Raw genomic sequence first — 17,157 nt, 5'->3', positions numbered from 1 at the left:
TGACATGGACCTGAGCTGAAAGTCACTTGTCATGGCACTCAGCTGGCAGGGGCCGGGTGACCCCCTGGTCAGAGGCCAGGGTAGACCACCTGAGTCAGAAGGTGGAGGGCACGGAGAGCTTCGGTGGGGTCTACAGCCATCACGAGTCAAGGGGAAGCTGAGTCAGCAGACAGTCACCACGACCCTTGCCAAGCCAACAAAGGGCAGATCACAAATCAGTTCATCAACTGCAGATGCCAGCAGTGGATGCCAACAAAATGCCCAGGGCTGGCAGGTCAACCACAGCTGGATGTTTGCCAGACCCGTCACTCTACACCTGGAATGGCAAAGATCTAGACGATGACAAGAATGCCAAGCCTTCACCAGGCTACCATGAGGTCAGTCATCAACTGAACAAACACTGTGAAAGGGGACACCTCTCCTGCCACAAACCATGATGCCAAGTTGGAGAAGGAGTGTGTATTCAAATAAGAGAAAGAGAGCACAATGAAAACAGCCCGGGCATTTTTACTTAAAAGAACTGCTTAAATTTTAGCTCAAACTGTTGAACAGAATTGGGTTAAATGCATTTCTTCACACTGCTCAGTGGGTGGGGCCTTACAAGGAAGGCCAGATCAGTTACAGACACGATAAATGACATTTTTTTCAGGGAGAGGAGGACAGCTGATCTCTGTATATACTAACAAGACTACTGGAACTACATACAGTACGTTTCATTACACTAATTAGAAAAGTGACTATTCTCCAAAAAGCGGTCACTGATACACTGACTCAGCCAAATATTCATTGTGCTTATTCTTTATAAAGTCCTACAGTAGATACCATGGTGATAAAAAGTAAAATTAGAAATGGACTTTACCTTTATGGTGAAAAAATGAGATAGAATACTCATTAAAAAAATTAAATATTTTTAAAATGGAGATAGAAAATGACAAATGTCTTAAGAAAGATACTGTGGAAATTTCAAGACAGTGTTTCTTCACATGGGATCAATGACTTTTGGAGTCCACTGACCCCCTGAGATGTGATGTGTCACAGAACCACGTGTATGCACATTTTCTGGTGAGATGGTCTATCAGACAGTTTCACAAGCTTCTCCAAAGGGAGAGAGGTAAACAGGCAAAACTCTGCACTAAAAAAGGAAATTGTATTTCATTATAGTACCCAGAGAAGACTGTGGAGGATATATCATTTGAAAGATGAGTAAAATCTGCAAAGTCTGGGGAGGCCATTCTAGGTTAAGGAAGAACAGCAGAATCGGAAATATTCTCTACGTTCCATTTTGTTCCATATGCTTTACATGACATACTTACAGTAAACCTCTTCTTTTTCTCTCTGTGTTCATCAGAGCTGGGAATGCTTACACTTGGACAGCTTTCCTTGTAGTCCATGGTATAATCCCTTTGAGTTTACCGCCTCAAAAGGACACCAAAAAGTGAGTCCGAAGAAAGAGTCAGCAGAGGACAAACACAATTAGCTAATCCAAAACATAAAACCTCTTGAGGTAATGTTCAAATTCCATCATGCAACCTTAACCAACAGAAAAAAAAAAAAATTAGCAAAATGATTTAAAAATACCGTGACTTGCCATTCCTTGCTCACAGAACCCATTTTATGCTTATTCTGGCAGGAATTTACTTTTGATCGTAAGCCTCAGCCCAGGTGAGAAACACAGTTTCTGTTATGTCTCTGTCAACAGCTAAGTCACAATCAAAGATTTACGTCCCATCTACCTTCTTTTCTACTAAGAAACTCCAGGAGTTTATACACCACGGCTCATATGGTCTAAGGGCTAACTCTCAACTAAAAGGGCTCTAGTTTGATGGATTTAAGAGCAGCGTTTTTCAAAGGAAGGTTTTCAAGCTTCTAGCATCAAGATCAACAGGTGACGTTTGCTTCCGATTAGGAACCTGTATGGTAAGCTAATTATTTACCCCCCATTTTACAAATGAGGTAACTGTCACACAGACAGGTTAAATGATTTGAAGCCAGGCTGTCTGGCTCCAGGGTCCTGACTCTTATCCACTGGGCTAGGCTGCATTTTAACAACTATGGATAATTCTTATGCACTGGACCCCTGGTCACAGATATTACAGTAGATCTTCATACAAAACAAATACAATTATGCTAATATTATCATCCCACCCACGGACAAAGGGCTCAAGATGTCACACTGATGTCACCTTTGCTACACACAGCAGCCCACAGTCTCCACTGACACCAAATAATACCTTTTAAAGGGTTAGTCTGCCAGGTTCCCTCGGTGATTAATTTCAGGGAGTCACTGTGACTGATCTAATAGTTGCAAATAAATTATATTCAAGTAATGATTTCAAATATCTATCAGCAGACATCAAATAATCAGGTATAATGAAAGTTAATTGATTACAAAGGTGGTTCCTTTGAGATGATTCAAAGCCTACTTTGTTGGATTTGCTGCTGGAAATGCAGTCAGGAAGGATTTACATGCAGTTAAATTAGTTGTTAGAAAACATGGTCCCCTCCTAAGCTTAGGGTGCAGCATTTGTTACAAGTTAGAGTACCCTGAAATCCCACAAGAGCAGCTTCCCCCCTGCTCCACTAGATCAGGGCACCATCTTGACAAGAGCCTTGTCCTCCAGGCACGGCGCTCTTCTGCTAAACAATCAGAGCAAGTGGAACTACAGCTCTTCAAAGGCAGGTGAGCCCTGTCCAGGAGCCCCAGGACCCACATCAGTGCATCCTGCTCCATCTGCAGCAGACACGATGAGAGGGTGAAGGTTATGGTGCTACACGAGCCACACCCATCCCTTGAGAATGTGGATCCGGGGGTGGGGGTAGGGCCTGCTGGTACTATATTTACGTACGCGCTTGAAAGCCTACTGTGCCTTACCGTGCGTGGTCCGGAGGAGCAGAACTAAAGGAGAACATCACGCCTCAGGCCTTCCCTATGGAATGGACATTAAGATATAACATTAAGTGGCATCAGGAACAGACGAGGGAGAAAGACCTGTGGGGGAGGATACGTTGTCCACACAAGGTGCCCAGGGGACATCTCAGCCTACGTGGACAGCAGGCGGTTAAGTGTAGAGCCCAGCACTCAAGGGGCACACTCAAATCGGGGCCAGAAATACCAGTCTGGCAAGAGTGCTGAATGGTCCCCACGTGCCCTTCCAGACCCAACGCCACTCTTCTCCCCCCGCCACATCCCAGAAGGCCGGCCTCTGTGGACCTCACACTGAGGCAGCCTGCCTCCTGCCCTTGCCCTCTGGCTGCTGGTTGGGTTCATCCAAGGCGAGGCACTAGCAGGAGATGGAAGGGTAGGAAGGAGGTATTTAGTTCTCTTCCTCCCTAACAGGCGGCCCCAGTCCCCACCAGGTGACCCCTCTCCCACAGCGACAGTTAAAGGCTTCCAAACACTGTGAGAAGGGGTGCTTCACCACGGCCTGCTGCTGCGGCTTCTTGTCACCTCCGCCCACAACAGCGTAGTAAATAGTCCCTTTGTTCGAGTCCCTTCAATTACTCAAGTGTGTCACGACTGATGCAGTAACTGCTACCAAGAATGACCCCAGGAAACAGACCCTCAAAAATGGGATGCATGTTGGATGCATCCTGATAACCTTCCTATAGAGGGAGGGGAGGGGCAACTGATAATCTGGCACATAGTGAAACCAAGATCACTCCAATTCCCTGTCACAGGATGAAGTATAGGTGGTGAGCAAGGTGCTGTAAGGCCAAGTAGATGATGAAAATGTTGATTTCAAAGACTGTGACATGGGCTGCGGCTGCTTCTGACTGTCTTTGAGAACGTGCACAAAGCAAACAACAAATTGAAAGTTATGAATTCCCAAACAGATGAGTGGAAAATCTATGGCTGTTATAAAGGAGTCCTTTTTTTCCTAATAGCTGCTAATCTGACAGGGCTAAGGATCAAGCCACAGTTTGATGATAAAGGATGCAGAAGCAATTAAACATGCAACCCTGAAAAGTCAAACGATCCTAAATCATGGATGCAGGCACTGGGGCAGATACAAATGAGGCTAAGAATGTTGAACTCCACATTCAGCTGAGCATGTCTGCTGAAAGCAGCAAGTTACAGCCCTCTGAGAAGACCCAGCCTCCTAACCCACCTCCCATAAAACGCTTTCAAGTTGTTTCACAAGGGAATGCCACTTCTCTTCACCACCTACTCCCACTAACCCCTCATGGCCTCCTAATGGGAATTAGATGCCAAAAGAGCCCCAAAAGAAGTTCAAAGCCTACTGAGAGGAGACTATCTTTACACCAAAAAATCTGCAGAATCTCAACAATTTTACCAGAAGTTTGAGGAGCACATATAGGAGTACATTCACAGGATGTTAGACCAAGGAGGACTGAGTGTAAGACTTCTGTGGCCCTACACACAGCCACAGATGTATCCCACCAAGCTTTCTCCAGACCTTACCTAAGAGGTACCAGCAGCCATTCACAAGGGTGACTGTCCACTGGGGAAAGAGAAATGCATAGTCTTTCCAAAGGTTACCGGACACTAGCTCTGAACTGACACTAATCCCAGGAGACCTAAAACGTGGTCCACCAGTCAGAGCACCCATCTCACTCCAGAGAGGTGAGAGATAAAGTCAACCCTGGTATCTCATGGTGGGTCCAATGGGAGCACAGGCCCATCCTGTGGTTATTTCCCTAGTCCTAGAATTTTAGTGGAAATGGATACACGTAGTAACTGGCCAAATCCCTGCATTGATTCCCTGTTCTGTCATAAAAGCCATTAGGGAAGACAGGGCCGTGACGAAGCCCTTGGAACTCTCCCCCGTTTCCCCACAAAGAAAGCAAACCAATAACTATACCCCATCCCTGGAGAAGCTCACAAAACCAGTACCACTATCAAAAATTTGAAGGATGCAGGGGTGTTGGTTCCTATTATATCCCCGTTTGACATGCCTGTTTACCTAGACCAAAGGCAAAAGCCCTTAGAGCATGACTATGGATCACTACAAATTTAACCAGATGGTGATGCCAATCACGCCTGCAATTCCAGATGGGATATTTTTGCTGGAGAATATAAGCATAACCCCTGACATCTGGTAAGCAGCTACTGACCTGGCAGAGGGTAAGGGGAACGTAAAATAAGTACTAGAAGAAGGGGGCTTCCCTGGTGGCGCAGTGGCTGAGAGTCCGCCTGCCGATGCAGGGAACACAGGTTCGTGCCCTGGTCCAGGAAGATCCCATGTGCCATGGAGCGGCTGGGCCCGTGAGCCATGGCCGCTGAGCCTGCGCATCCGGAGCCTGTGCTCCGCAACGGGAGGGGCCACAGTGGTGAGAGGCCCGCGTACTGCAAAAAAAAAAAAAAGAAAAAAAAGAAAAAAAATAAAAGATGAAGTAATCCACCCCAGGTAGTGGGGTCAGGATTTGAATCAGCAGTGGTCTGACTTTAGGACCTTTACCCATTGTACCACACTGCCTCTCCAACCTATATATGCTCTAAAGAGTCCTCTGGAAAGCAATGAAGAAGGTTCATAGATGTTATTTTTAAGTGGTCAGAAGTAAAATTTTGAAAAAGCAACCCTATTACTGTAAATTTAAGGTATACTTATTCTGTAAAACTGAAGCAATTAAAATTCTGCAAAATCATCCAGTGGCCAGGCAGCCCAATAAAACAGAACGAGAAGAGGACTGATATAAGAATCCCACACTAAGAAAGAATAGAACAGAAAGCTGTGTTCACGTGGAATAAAAGTTGGAACTTTGGGGCAGGTTAATAGGTATGCAGGGCATTTCAAAGAGGAACCAGAAAAGAATCTGCCTTCACTCTGCTGGAGAGTCACAAGATAATCTTGTACATTGGTTCCCAGGAGCAGCTGGCTTGCCTAGGGGTAGATCACGTGGCTCTAAGGAGACGTAGTTCAGATACTAACCCAGAAAGGAAGAACCTTAACATCCAGCTAATGAAATAACTCAGACAAGCCCAACATAACAAAAAGAAGTGGGTCAGATGAGGACAGAGCTGTCAGAAGCCGGCTGGATCTCAGGAGTGAGAGTGCTTGGCAGAGATAATGCAACAGCTAGTAAATATTGTATTTATAGTGGTTCTCGACAGGGGGACATTTGGCAATGTCCAGAGACATTTTTGGTTGTCACAGCTTGGGGGGCTGCTAGTGGCTACATGTCAAGGATGTGCTAAGCATCCTACAATGCACAGGACAATCCCTACAACAGAAAATTACCCGGCTCAAAACGTCAATACTGCTGAGGCTGAGAAACTAACATTTACTGAGTACTAACACCAGGCACTGTTTTATGTGTTCACATCTAACACATCACTTAACTCCTCACAGAAGTGTCATTATTCCCATTTTACAGATGAAGAAACCGAGGCTATCAGCTCCACATCCTCACACAGCTTTGGGTGGGAGCACTGTGAAGTGAACACGGCTCTGACCCAAGAGCCCAGTGTGAACATGCTGCCTCTCAATTTCCTATGGTACTGCTGCACACACCCCCTTCTTCTAAATCACCTCTGGAGAAACAAGAGCTGAAGGGAAGGGAGCACCAAGTGTCCATTAGCAATTGGGTTACAGAAAGAGAGACACGCATAGGAAAAGCAGCTTTCAACTCGGCCACCAGGAGGGGTCAGTGCAGCACAGAGTGTCAGGAGTGCTGCTGAAGACATCACCCATCAACATCTAACCAACAGCTTAGTACAGAGCAGGCTCTGGTGGGCGGGGGGGTCCCATCATAAGGACGATCAAGGGCTAAATTATGAAATAAAGACAATACAAAAAGGGATGCTACCACAGGATTTTCTAAAGCATTAATAGATTTATTTTAATTGGGGGCCTGTAAAAAGTAGAAATATGAAAAAAAGATGAAATTTCATGATAGAAAACTGCCCAAATTCATGTTATATTAAAAAAATTTTTTTGATAAATATTGATTAAAATAGATGGATAGGGCTTCCCTGGTGGCGCAGTGGTTGAGAGTCCGCCTGCCGATGCAGGGGACACGGGTTTGTGCCCCGGTCCAGGAAGATCCCACATGCCGCGGAGCGGCTGGGCCCATGAGCCATGGCCGCTGAACCTCCACGTCCGGAGCCTGTGCTCCGCAACGGAAGAGGCCACAACAGTGAGAGGCCTGTGTACTGCAAAAAATAAAAATAAAAAAATAAAATAGGGCCTCCCTGGTGGCGCAGTGGTTGAGAGTCCGCCTGCCGATGCAGGGGATACGGGTTCGTGCCCCGGTCCAGGAGGATCCCATATGCCGCGGAGCGGCTGGGCCCGTGAGCCATGGCCGCTGAGCCTGCGCATCCGGAGCCTGTGCTCCGCAACGGGAGAGGCCACAACAGTGAGAGGCCCGCATACCGCAAAAAAAAAAATAAATAAATAAAAATAATAATAAAAATAAAATAAAATAGATGGATATTAGTTAAGGATTTCTTTTTTTTTTTTTAAAGAATTTTCCCCTTCATCACCATGCCCATCTTTTTGTCCATTGTATGCAATTATTGTCCTGGATCTTGTCCAGCTTTGTTTCAGACAGCCAAAAAAAAATGTTCATAAGAAAGTCAAAAGATTCTTCTGCTTTTCCCTCTAAAATATAAGCAGAGACATTCTTAACTCCACTTCCTTCACGATCATGAAGACTGTCTGGTACTGACTAGTAGACCCTACCCAAATTACAAGGTAGATACATTTATAATTATCAGTATCCACTCAACTAATAAGGCAGATAAGGGTCAGTGATTCACACCAAAGCACAAAGGGAAATTAAGAACAATCCTGTTCCAAAAGGAAGGAGCAGGCCTGGAACAGCTACAGGTTTTCTTCAGCCAGGGGGACAGCACTGGATGCTGTGTGTTTGGAAACAAGGATCCAAAGGAGGGAGCCGACAGAGACAGTGGAGGAAGAGACAAAAGAAAATCTGTGCACAGACTCTGGGCATGGCATGGGGACTGGTATGAGAAATGGGAGACGGGGACTGACCCAGAGAATAAGAAAAAGAATTGGGGGTGGGATGAGGGCAGGAATTATTCCCTAGGAGGGTACAGGTCACGCAGATAGGTTTCATTTTAAACTACATTAAAAGCACCTTCCCAGGACACTCTTACCCCAAGCTAACTGGTTACTTTATTGAAAGTTTACTGTAACAGTACATAATCTGTATCTGTTTATCTCCCCTTCACAGAATACCAGCTCCAAATATATCTGAAATGTTTCAAGAGAAACAAAGCACATCTTTGTCACATCTGTAAATTAAGTTCATTGCAGAAGAGGTGAAAATTCTAACAGGATCTGCCAATGGAAGATACATAGTAACCTTCCCACACATATCACATGATGAATCAGTTACAACTTTTCCTGTTTTCCTTCCTTACTCCTATATCCTTTCTCTAATTCCCACCCCACCCCCTCTTTGATTGCTCTCTCATTCTGTAATCACAAAGCAGTCCTAGTTTTTCGTAGGTTTATTGCGTCTCTTATTTGAGACATCTTTTATTTATCCTAATTCTCGATAAAGGAAAGTGATAGAAGAATCAGAAATAAAATCTGTGCAAAATATCCAATGGGGAGACACAATACAGAAGAGTCTGCACCCAACAATTTGATAGGACTGTTCCAGAATCTGGACAAAAGTTACGTGAGTCTGTTGGTTTTCTGAAACTGGCTGCATTTTATGAAAGACATCTGAGGAAGGGACTGAGTGAGGAGGTGCAAGTAACTGCTGACAGTCCTTTGTTCTCCAATACTAAAATCAAAACTGCCAGGAGGAACAGGAAGGCCTTAAACTTACCGCAACTAACATGCCCCTCTGCTGGTGTCTAAAATCAAGGGTCTAAAATCAAGGGTGTAACTGCAGCAGCCATGTTTTGCTCTCCTCTCCGTGGCCCCCCAAGGCCACCATCTTGGGTTCCCCATCACCAGAACGCCTGCCCTACTTCCAGCTTCCCAAGCTTTTCCACTGAGAGGCACACTACCACACAGAACCCGTCCAAGGATGGTTCCCTGGGGGACTGTGATCACTGGCAGAGAGGGGGGGATGGTTGACTACACGAGGCAAAAGAAAAGTGAAGGGGGGATTCACATGGAACCCCCAGTGGCAAAATACTGCAGGCCACAGGAAGCCTAGGGTAAAGCGGCTTCTGACTGGGGAGGCTGGGAGAATTCCGATTGAGGAGGTATCAAAAAATCCAAAGAACAGGGCTTCCCTGGTGGCGCAGTGGTTGAGAGTCTGCCTGCCGATGCAGGGGACACGGGTTCGTGCCCCGGTCTGGGAAGATCCCACATGCCGCGGAGAGGCTGGGCCCGTGAGCCATGGCCGCTGAGCCTGCGCGTCCGGAGCCTGTGCCCCGCAACGGGAGAGGCCACAACAGTGAGAGGCCCGCGTACCGCAAAACAAAACAAAAAACAAAACAAAACAAAAAATCCAAAGAACAAAAACCTAACCAAAAAAAAACCCACAAAAAAAACAATCACCATCACATCTCACAGAGTCTCTTGGGAGCACCTCCAACCTGGGATCTCTGCTCTGTTCTAACCCCCTTCCAATCCATTCTTCCCACAGCAGAGTGATTTTTTTTAAATCACTGTAAATCTGATAATTTCATGCCTTTGCTTAAGCTCTTTCCAGAATCACCGATTTCTCCCCCTTTACTAGATCAATTCATTACTATACATACTAATATGCTATAATATCTTAATAAAATTCTCCCTAAAAATACAGATTGATTTATTTAACAGGTACTTACACTGCTTACCATGTACTACAGATATGTAATTAGTCTATGCCCCAACTTTCATTATTTACATGAATGATCCTATCTGATAACACCCTTAATTAAGGCTTTTTATAAACAAGGAAAACTTAGGGTAAACACAGGTGTATAACAGGGTAATATGTATAACAGTGTGATAAAGGATACTTTACTTCAAAGCAAATATTTGCTTTCAAGATTCTTCTTCTGACAGTAAAACTTCACTTGTTAGCACATTAGAAGAAATTTCCCAAAGGACAAAATTTACAACCAATTACAAATTCAAATTATCATACACTTTAAGTATAAGCTGTAGTATGTTAGCTTTAAATCCTGACCTTACATTAGCTGTTGTCCGTAAAGATAATAGGCAGAATTTTACCTTAAAGTTTTAACATTTCAAAAATTAGGACTTAACCCAATCAAATATGGGCGGAAGATCTAAATAGGCATCTCTCCAAAGAAGACATACAGATGGCCAAAAAGCACATGAAAAGATGTTCAACATCACTAATTATTAGAGAAATGCAAATCAAAGTTACAATGAGGTATCACATTACACCGGTCAGAATGGCCATCATCAAAAAATCTACAAACGACAAATGCTGGTGAGGGTGTGCAGAAAAGGGAACCCTCCTACACCGTTGGCGGGAATGTAAATTGGTACAACCATTATGGAGAACAGTATGGAGGTTCCTTAAAAAACTAAATGCAGAACTATCATATGATCCAGCAATCCCACTCCTGGGCATATATCCGGAGAAAACAGTAATTCGAAAAGATACACGTACCTCAATGTTCACTGCAGCACTATTTACAATAGCCAAGACATGGAAGCAACCTAAATGTCCATCAAGAGGGGGTGGATAAAGAAGATGTGGTACATTTATACAATGGAATATTACTCAGCCATAAAAAAGAATGAAATAATGCCATTTGTAGCAACATGGATGGACCTAGAGATTGTTATACTGAGTGAAGTAAGTCAGACACAGACAAATATATGACATTGCTTACATGTGGAATCTAAAAATCGCACAAATGAACTTATATATAAAACAGAAATAGAGTCACAGATGTAGAAACCAAGCCTATGGCTACCAGTGGGGAAAAAGGGGGGGATAAACTGAGAGACTGAGATTGATATATACACAGTATTATATATAAAATAGATAACTAATAAGTACCTACAGGGAACTCTACTCATTAATCTGTAATGACCAATATGGGAAAATAATCTATAAGAGTGGATATATGTATATGTATAACTGATTCACTTTGCTGTACACCTGAAACTAACACAACATTGTACATTAACTATACTCCAATAAAAATTATTTTTAAAAACCCACAAAAATTAGGACTTATATACATATATTTTTTCCCTACCAACTCTTTCCTGTCAACAGAAACTGCAGATTCATCCCAGGAATGGTAAAATAAATTTAGATGATACTTGTAAGAAAATAAATTAGGCTAATGGGTGCCCTAGAATGGGAAAACCCCAGTTGAGGTTTGGGAGGCAAGAGAGAAGAAAAGAGAGAATTAAATTGCAGAAGTGTCTACACAAGTTCCTGAAACAAGTTTTAATCTATTAGAAAAAAATCACAAGTAAAATAAAAGCATTCACTCAACTGGAATATGTGCAAGCATATGTTTATAATGAAATGAAGCAAAATGTATTAAACCAAATGCTGATAGAAGACTTAATAAAACTGAAAGCTTCAACAAGAGACAAATTCAAGCATCTTATATCTATCACCTTTCTCTGAAGAGTTAAAAGCTTCTGGCATATATCTTCTCCATATATCCAGAAAATAAATGACGAAAGAAGTACAAACATTTTATTAAACAATGAAGGAAAAGAAGGTAAACTATTCTCCACAGATCAGAAAAAGGAAGAGAATGTTCAGTCTTACCAGCTCAGAAAACAAAGAGAGACAGTATTATTCGTGCCTAGAGATGCAAAAACAAAATAAAGCTTAGGAATAATTCCTCACAAGAAAATCCAAAGCTGCAGATGGCTCCATGAAGTCTGTCTTGTCCTAATGGTTTTCTGAGTGAGTTTATGTATTTTTTTAAATTAATTAATTAATTTATTTTTTGGCTGCGTTGGGTCTTTGTTGCTGCGCCCGGGCTTTCTCTAGTTGTGGCGAGCTAGAGCTACTCTTTGTTACGGTGCGCAGGCTTCTCATTGCAGTGGCTTCTCTTGTTGCGGAGCACGGGCTCTAGGCGTGCAGGCTTCAGCAGTTGTGGTTTGCGGGCTGTAGAGCACAGGCTCAGTAGCTCTGGCCCACGGGCTTAGTTGCTCTGCGGCATGTGGGATCTTCCCGGACCAGGGCTTGAACCCATGTCCCTTGCACTGGCAGGCGGATTCTTAACCACTGTGCCACCAGGGAAGCCCTGTGTATTTTTTTTAAACTTGTGCCTGTCCACCTTCGTGGATGTTTGTTGCTCTCCCTATACTTACTCCCTTCTAAAATCCAGACCTCAGTAACTTCATTGGAATCTTTTTAGGACTGAATTTCACCTGCCTTCTTCCTGAAGTGTCCATATTGTAGAAATGATGGTTGAGACTCAATATTTAATGACTCAAAGACCCATTAAGGAGAACTTTAAGTTCACTTTTATTTAAAAAACCGATAAGTGGGTGCATATCTTATTTTTCCTCAAAAAAGTAACTGGAATTTGTATGTGCATGCTTTCTGTCCTCCAGGAGCTTATATGTAGCGAAAAAGAAAAGATAAATGCCCAAAGAATTACAATTCGAGGTAGAGTGTGATAAATTCTTAAAAAGACATGAAAAGTCACTAGAATTCAGAGGGAGGAAATACCACATCCAACTGAACCTGTCTAGGTATTTGGGGTAGTGGTAACATGTAAGGGAGGTTTTGAAGCCTGGACACTCAAAAGCAGAAAGAGCAGCAAAAGTTCTCCGTACAAACAGGTTAACAGTCAGTCATTAGTCCAATTTGTCTGAATTCCTGCCTACTTGGGGGAAAAGACAGACTCATTAATAAAAAGAGAGAGAGAAACGGTCATGAAGCAACCTTGGGATTTTACAGGGTATTACCATTAAAGCCTTATTTTACTTTCACATTTGCAAGCATAAGCTGGAAATCACTTTTCTTATATACAGGAGATAGAGACTGGAAAAGTGGATTTGAGATCATGTTGCAGAGAACTCTGAATGCCAGATTTCTCGCTCTGGATTTCATTCTGCAGATGAGAATGTGAAGGCAAATGAAAAGGGAGCCAGTAGAGCTGTAGGTGTAGAGGAGGAAATGAAATGGAGGAGCGCTTGAAGAAATGGGAACTTGGTAACTACTGGAATGGCAGGTTTGCAAAAAACTGGAGAAGTCAGTAGCTATTTGCACATGGAGTGCCAGGTAGAAGGAGGACTTAACGTTGCCTCAAGGTTTTATTCCTGGGTAACAGGAGAAATAACCAGAAATGGGGAGAGGGTGGAGCAGGGCAAAATGAATTGTGAATTGGCTTAAGTACTTACTAGCCCTAGTTGGAAATGTCTGCATGTGACACGCTCTGGTGCCAGGCATTGTTTCCAGGCCCTTAGGGTACAGCAGTGAACACAACAGGCAAGCACCCTGCCCCCGTGGAACTTACCATCTAGTGACAGACAAGAGATAATAGACAAATACATAAATAGACAAATACATATTATACGAAGAATAGGGTTGTATGGCATTTTAAATAGGAGGGTCTGACTGACATAGTAACATCTGAACAAACACCTACAGGTGAAGGAGTGGCCTCTACAAGGGGCCAGGGAAGAGTCAGCAACTAACAGACCAGTATCTCCAAATTTCACTCCATGATGCTTTTGAAGTTAGCAGCAACTGCAACATATCTCTTACAGGACAGGACCCAGTCCTATTTCCTTGCGCTAGCATTCCATGCCTATCTTACCCAATCAAGAAAACTTCACCAATAACACAAGGATAACAAACTGCCTAGAAGGTCAATTTGTTTATACTGGCTGTTTACATTCCCTACATGAGAGAAAAGGACTGCATAAAACAACAAAACCAAAGCACTGTTAGAACATGTTTGTACAAAGCTTAAGAAGACAATCCTCTTGTTCTCAAAGCAATCATTGATGTAGCAACTTTCAGACTTGTGATTTAAATCAAAGGTGCTGAAGAATGATTATGAATCATGCAGTTAAGCTACCAAGCAGGATGTTGCTGAGAGAAAAATTATTCACAGCACCATAAAACTGTCAAAAATAAAAATAGTACTATTATCAACACAAGAAGTAATATCATCCTTCGCTTTTATAATTTGTTGCTCAGCAGAGTTGAATTCTGGTCTAAGCCTTGCCATTTATTGGTTTTGGGTCTTCGGGCCTCATTCTTATTTATAAAGGGCAGCCCATCTGATTTTTCAGATTCCTTTCAATTCTGAGTTTCCATGTGGCAGGTTACGATTCTTATGATGTTTATTTAGTTTATGTATTTGGGTACTCTGGTTTACCTCATTTTGCAATAATATTACAAATAAGCACCCACCCAAAATAGTACAGCTTGTAAGTTCTGTATAAAGTGATATGAACTTCTTTTTAAGCACCAGAGCTTGGTGCTTAAAATGAGGCTACACTCACTGCAAAAGTGCTGCCTTTCTTCATGCCTCTTTCAGAACAACCTTCAAGACTGAGGTTTCTGTATCATTTGAAGTAGCTTTGATTTGGAGCAAGGTAGATGGATCACGTCTATAGTACAACAGAAAAGTAATGAAACCTTTTCCAGTGCGACTCAGTCTTTGAAAACTGTTCCAAAGGAATCCGCAAGCAACAGCTCTGCAGAAGGTTTTTCTTTCTGCAGCTTTGAAGATTAATGCCCATCTGACTGCATAATAAAGAAAACAGCCAAAGTTATTGTGGACTATGAGGCAGACACTAAGTAGTAACTCATTTAATCCTCATAAAAATCCTATAAGGCTGCATCTCTTCTTATTCTCATTTTTCATATGCAGAAGCAAAGTCATAGAGAAGTTAAGCAAATTGCCCAAGTTTTCACAATTAATAAGTAGATTCAAAGCCTGCTCGCTTAATCTCCACAATCCACTGCCTGTGTAAACCCTGGTGTCCTTGTTTAAATAACAGTCCCATTACCAGTCGCACTCTTCCTGCAATCTGAATAATAACACGAAGTCAAAATAAAGCCGCATCGTAAGTTCACTACCGAGTTTCTCCTCCAGTCCTGAACCACAAACCAGATATGTATTTTAAAGAATACAAAGTCTCTGGAGTACCTGAGGTCTCTCGAGATTTGTGTGGTGCGTGGAGCGGGGGTGCGTCCCGGAACTAATGAGGTGAACAAGTGCTGCAAAACTAGAGCCCGACCCGGTCTCCCTCACTCGGTGTACTCACGCCACGCGGCCGCCGGCCAGCGCCCTGCGCTCCTACTCCGCGCGGAAGTGGCACCGGGGCCCGTCCGGCCAAACCACACCTGCCTCAGGCGCGCGCCCGCGGGGTCCCTCCACCTGGCCCACGCGGCGCAGGGCCCCCTGCCCATACTTACCTTAGGGGACCCACGCCCGGCGTTTGGCGAGCGGGAAGCGCCGCCACAGCTGCGCCACACTCCACCGAGTTCCACGCCGCGCCTCCCGCCCCCAGCGGCGCCCGCCGCGCTCCCTGCCCGGGCCAGACCTTCGGGCCCCGACCCCCGCGGCAGGGCCCGCCCCCACCAATCAACGGCGCCGTCTGGGCCGATGGCCCCGCCCAAAGCGTGGGGGCAGGTCTTTTGCTCACTCAGCTCCGCCCCCGGCTCGCTCCGGGGTCGGTGCTTCCGAGAGGAGCTGTAGGCAGGGTGCCGCCGGGAACGGCCTGTGGGTGTGTGACCACCCCCGAGGGAGGAAGGGCTGGATGCAAGCAGAGGGAAGGGATAAAAGGAGAGAGACAGCCGTTGGGGTAAGAGGAAGAAAGGCTTGGGAAGGGGAAGAGAAGCCACTCTCCCCGGGTTCCAGCTAAGGTGTAGGACTGGGTGAGACATCTTAAAATAACAGCGTTCACAGCAGGGCAGGGCAGGAGTCACACACGGATTCTGGGTTCCATGCGTGAGAAGTCACAGGGAATGGGGTTTAGAGGGGCAAAGAAAGGAAGGAATTCCTTTACTGATCTCCACCACACAGCCTCTTTGTTTTAAATACTGTGGAAAGGACTCCCAGTAAGAATCCTCACTCCAGACTTAAATAAACGTTAATCATTCCCTCTCCCTTCAAACAGCTCCCCTCAGACAACTTTTCAAGAGAGCAGACCTGAGTTTGGCATTAATGCCCACAGTGTACGACTACAAGGTTTGCGACGGCGTGTATGGATAGAGAAAAAAATCAGACTATTGGAAAGGAATTATCTTAACTAAATTTATTTGATTTGGGAAGGTGAAAAACGATTTGAGGAATCAAGTCAATAACTAACTGAATTATGGTGGGGAAAACACGAGACTCACTTTGCCAGCAAGCAGGATTGATAACACAGTAACCTTTGCTAGAAGTATTTCAGAAAATAATGCCAAGAGGCCAGCCTAGCTGTGTGGCCTGAAAGAAAGTCACAATAAGGAAGTCCTCAATTTCCTTATCTGTAAAATGAAGAGATTAGGCCAGGTGCCCTCATGATCTCTAAATGCCCTTCACACTCCACGTCATCCTGCCAGGTTCAACAATGAAAGGAGGAGGACCACAGGGAAAGCGCTGTCCAGTCGGGAGCCACACAGGAAATTGGGAGTTTTTAGAAAAAGCCTCAGGGATCTCTGGTATCATTTCATTCAAGCTCTCCTCTCTGACTTTTCTATTTGTAATAATAATAACACTCTACTCCTAGCTCAAAACTTCAGGCTCTTCTTCCCACTCAATCCTCACATTTAGTCACTAGGTCTTTGGTTTTCTCCATTACAGGGTCTCTTCAATGACCCTTCTCATTTTCACTGTCATCTCTGCGCAAAGTACAAATTCAAAGAACTCAGAATCTTGCATCTGACCCCTACCTACTTTTTCTACCTAATCTCCAACCACTCTCTGTGTACACATTTGTCTGACAGACTGTCTCCTCACTGTACAGTATCCACAACATACAGCCAACACTCCTGCCACTGTCGCTGCAAACTTACAGCCACTGCTTCTCCACTCAGAATACCTCTCCTCAGTCCTAGCTACCTGTCGGGACTATGATAGCTCAGCTCAGGACATCTCTACGCAATAAAACTGCTATAATGCTTAGAATCTGTACTGCTCCACTTGGCACTTAGCAAGAACTACCTTGTTTTACTTTCTCTCTTATTTATCATATTTATCTTCAAAACTAAACCATAAGCTACTCACTGGATGTGCCCAGGTTCCAGCCAATTCAGGAAGAAAAAGCTATTTGCAATATCTCAAAAACCCTAAAAGAAATTATATATTCATCAGCAATTAGGCTA

At 44.0% G+C, this 17,157-nt stretch overlaps 1 protein-coding gene across 23 annotated transcripts in view; it reads right to left on the bottom strand.

The window, feature by feature from the left end:
- Positions 1-17,157, bottom strand: part of LOC308629949 (serine/threonine-protein kinase Sgk3) — a 111,620-nt gene that overhangs the window by 49,601 nt on the left and 44,862 nt on the right. For 6 of the 23 annotated variants that reach the window (XM_081258338.1, XM_081258333.1, XM_081258340.1 and 3 more), the window contains 2 exons: positions 2,873-2,989; positions 1,314-1,530 (listed from right to left, as the gene is read on the bottom strand). The exons of 2 other annotated variants lie outside the window; for them this stretch is intronic. In XM_081258338.1, the coding sequence (XP_081114464.1) occupies positions 1,314-1,391 (78 nt within the window). In that variant the 5' untranslated portion in view covers positions 1,392-1,530; positions 2,873-2,989. Of the gene's footprint in view, positions 1-1,313; positions 1,531-2,231; positions 2,296-2,872; positions 2,990-14,481; positions 14,590-15,264; positions 15,597-17,157 lie in introns of those variants that run through there. 15 more of the 23 variants (XM_081258323.1, XM_081258344.1, XM_081258343.1 and 12 more) reach the window with 11 other exon arrangements.

The sequence above is a fragment of the Mesoplodon bidens genome (genome assembly GCF_964165515.1).
Source record: "Mesoplodon bidens genome assembly, chromosome: 16".
Lineage (NCBI taxonomy): Eukaryota > Metazoa > Chordata > Mammalia > Artiodactyla > Ziphiidae > Mesoplodon > Mesoplodon bidens.
The sequence above is the reverse complement of the archived record's forward strand: the minus strand, read 5'-3'. Positions and strand labels throughout refer to the sequence as shown.